At 39.7% G+C, this 1432-nt stretch overlaps 1 protein-coding gene across 1 annotated transcript in view; it reads right to left on the reverse strand.

Annotated features, from left to right (window-relative positions):
• ubr3 (ubiquitin protein ligase E3 component n-recognin 3) overlaps positions 1-1432 on the reverse strand; it is a gene marked incomplete in the record, with an annotated part of 53260 nt that overhangs the window by 42655 nt on the left and 9173 nt on the right. The window contains 7 exon segments of the mRNA XM_014001352.1: positions 53-186; positions 270-322; positions 438-566; positions 662-751; positions 835-900; positions 983-1069; positions 1153-1286. Of these exon segments, the coding sequence (XP_013856806.1) occupies positions 53-186; positions 270-322; positions 438-566; positions 662-751; positions 835-900; positions 983-1069; positions 1153-1286 (693 nt within the window).

Consider the following 1432-nt stretch of genomic DNA (forward strand, 5'->3'; position numbering starts at 1 on the left):
GACCACAAAGATACAGTACAGGGAAATAATTCATGAAATTTATAAATCTTACCTAGATGAATGCGGAGGCTCGTCAGAATGACCAAAAAGGTCAGCGCTCCTTCCAGCATTGGCCTTTCTTGCTCAGATTCTAACACAGCATTCTGGTGCTGAGAAGCCATCGTCAAGAGGTCAACTACTTTAAATCTGCAAGAGAAAGGCACGTGCAACATTTATTTGAGTTCGAAAAATCAATCTGCAGCATGAAAATTTGACAGAATTGAGTCTACCTCTCAAATACACTTGAAATAAAGTAGTCAGGATCTAGTCTTGATGCGCAAACCTACAAAACCAAACAAGAAAAGTGTAAAAATAATAATAAAATGGGCACAACAAAAATAATGATATATGTGAATGATAGTAAAAGTGAATGCTGTGTAAATTTGAGGGTTTCTAACCTGGAGCAGATAGATGTCTGGATCAATCATGGAGTTGCAGAAGTGTGATTGCACGTAAGTCATGGCTTGTCCTTTTATCTGGAGMCCGTTCCTGACCCACATATTGCTGTGGATCTCTGACAGATATGCCTGCAGCCAAACAGAAAATATTTCTGTCAGCCAGACATGCATGAGATGTCATACATGTAAAAGATATCTTTGGCATCCTATCCCTTCATGTATACCTGGATTTGGAGAGGATGGACCATGATCTTCATCAGCATCTCTTGGTCAGGTAGGAGGCTATCCAAATCCAAGCCTTGGCATTTTACAGCCTGTAGATTTTCAACCAAATATTTCACTTTTAGAAACACAAAACAAAACACTTCCTACTGAACGATGTGAATGTCCGACATACCCTGCTGAGGAACATGGCATAATAGCGATGGAGTGGCAGGTGAAACGTCACTTGATTTTGAGCAGGCTAAAAGGAGAAATACAGCGAATCAAAAACAGGGAAGTTCAAAAATTATCTGTAAACACGGACACTCACCAAGTCAATTTACCTCATCAATGAAGCCAATGGCATCAAACCAAATCTGCAGGGCCTCCAAACAGTAGCGAACTACTGTTTTTGTATATTCCTGTGTTTCCTGTTCACATAAAAWTTAACAGTTAATATAAGATGCACACAAAATCAGTTAAATAGGAAAGACTCTCAGTAAAGATGACGTACTTTGACTTTGCAGTGTGTTAAGAGACCCCACATGGGTTGTGCACAGGCTTCAAGCTCTGCTGCAAATGCTGCATAGTATGTCTGAGATTCAAACTCCACGTGTTCAATCAACTCCCGCTTATTCAGGTTCATACCTTTGAAAGAAAAAAAATATATATAATAAATGCATGTTTGAAATGTTACCTCAATGTCACTTGACATGTGACTTCTAAATCTTAGAGTTTAAGTCAGGGGTGGGCAATCCTGGTCCTCGAGGGTCGCAGCCCTGCATGTTTTACTT

The sequence above is a fragment of the Austrofundulus limnaeus genome, unplaced genomic scaffold (assembly GCF_001266775.1).
Source record: "Austrofundulus limnaeus strain Quisiro unplaced genomic scaffold, Austrofundulus_limnaeus-1.0 Scaffold9, whole genome shotgun sequence".
Classification (NCBI taxonomy): Eukaryota; Metazoa; Chordata; class Actinopteri; order Cyprinodontiformes; family Rivulidae; genus Austrofundulus; species Austrofundulus limnaeus.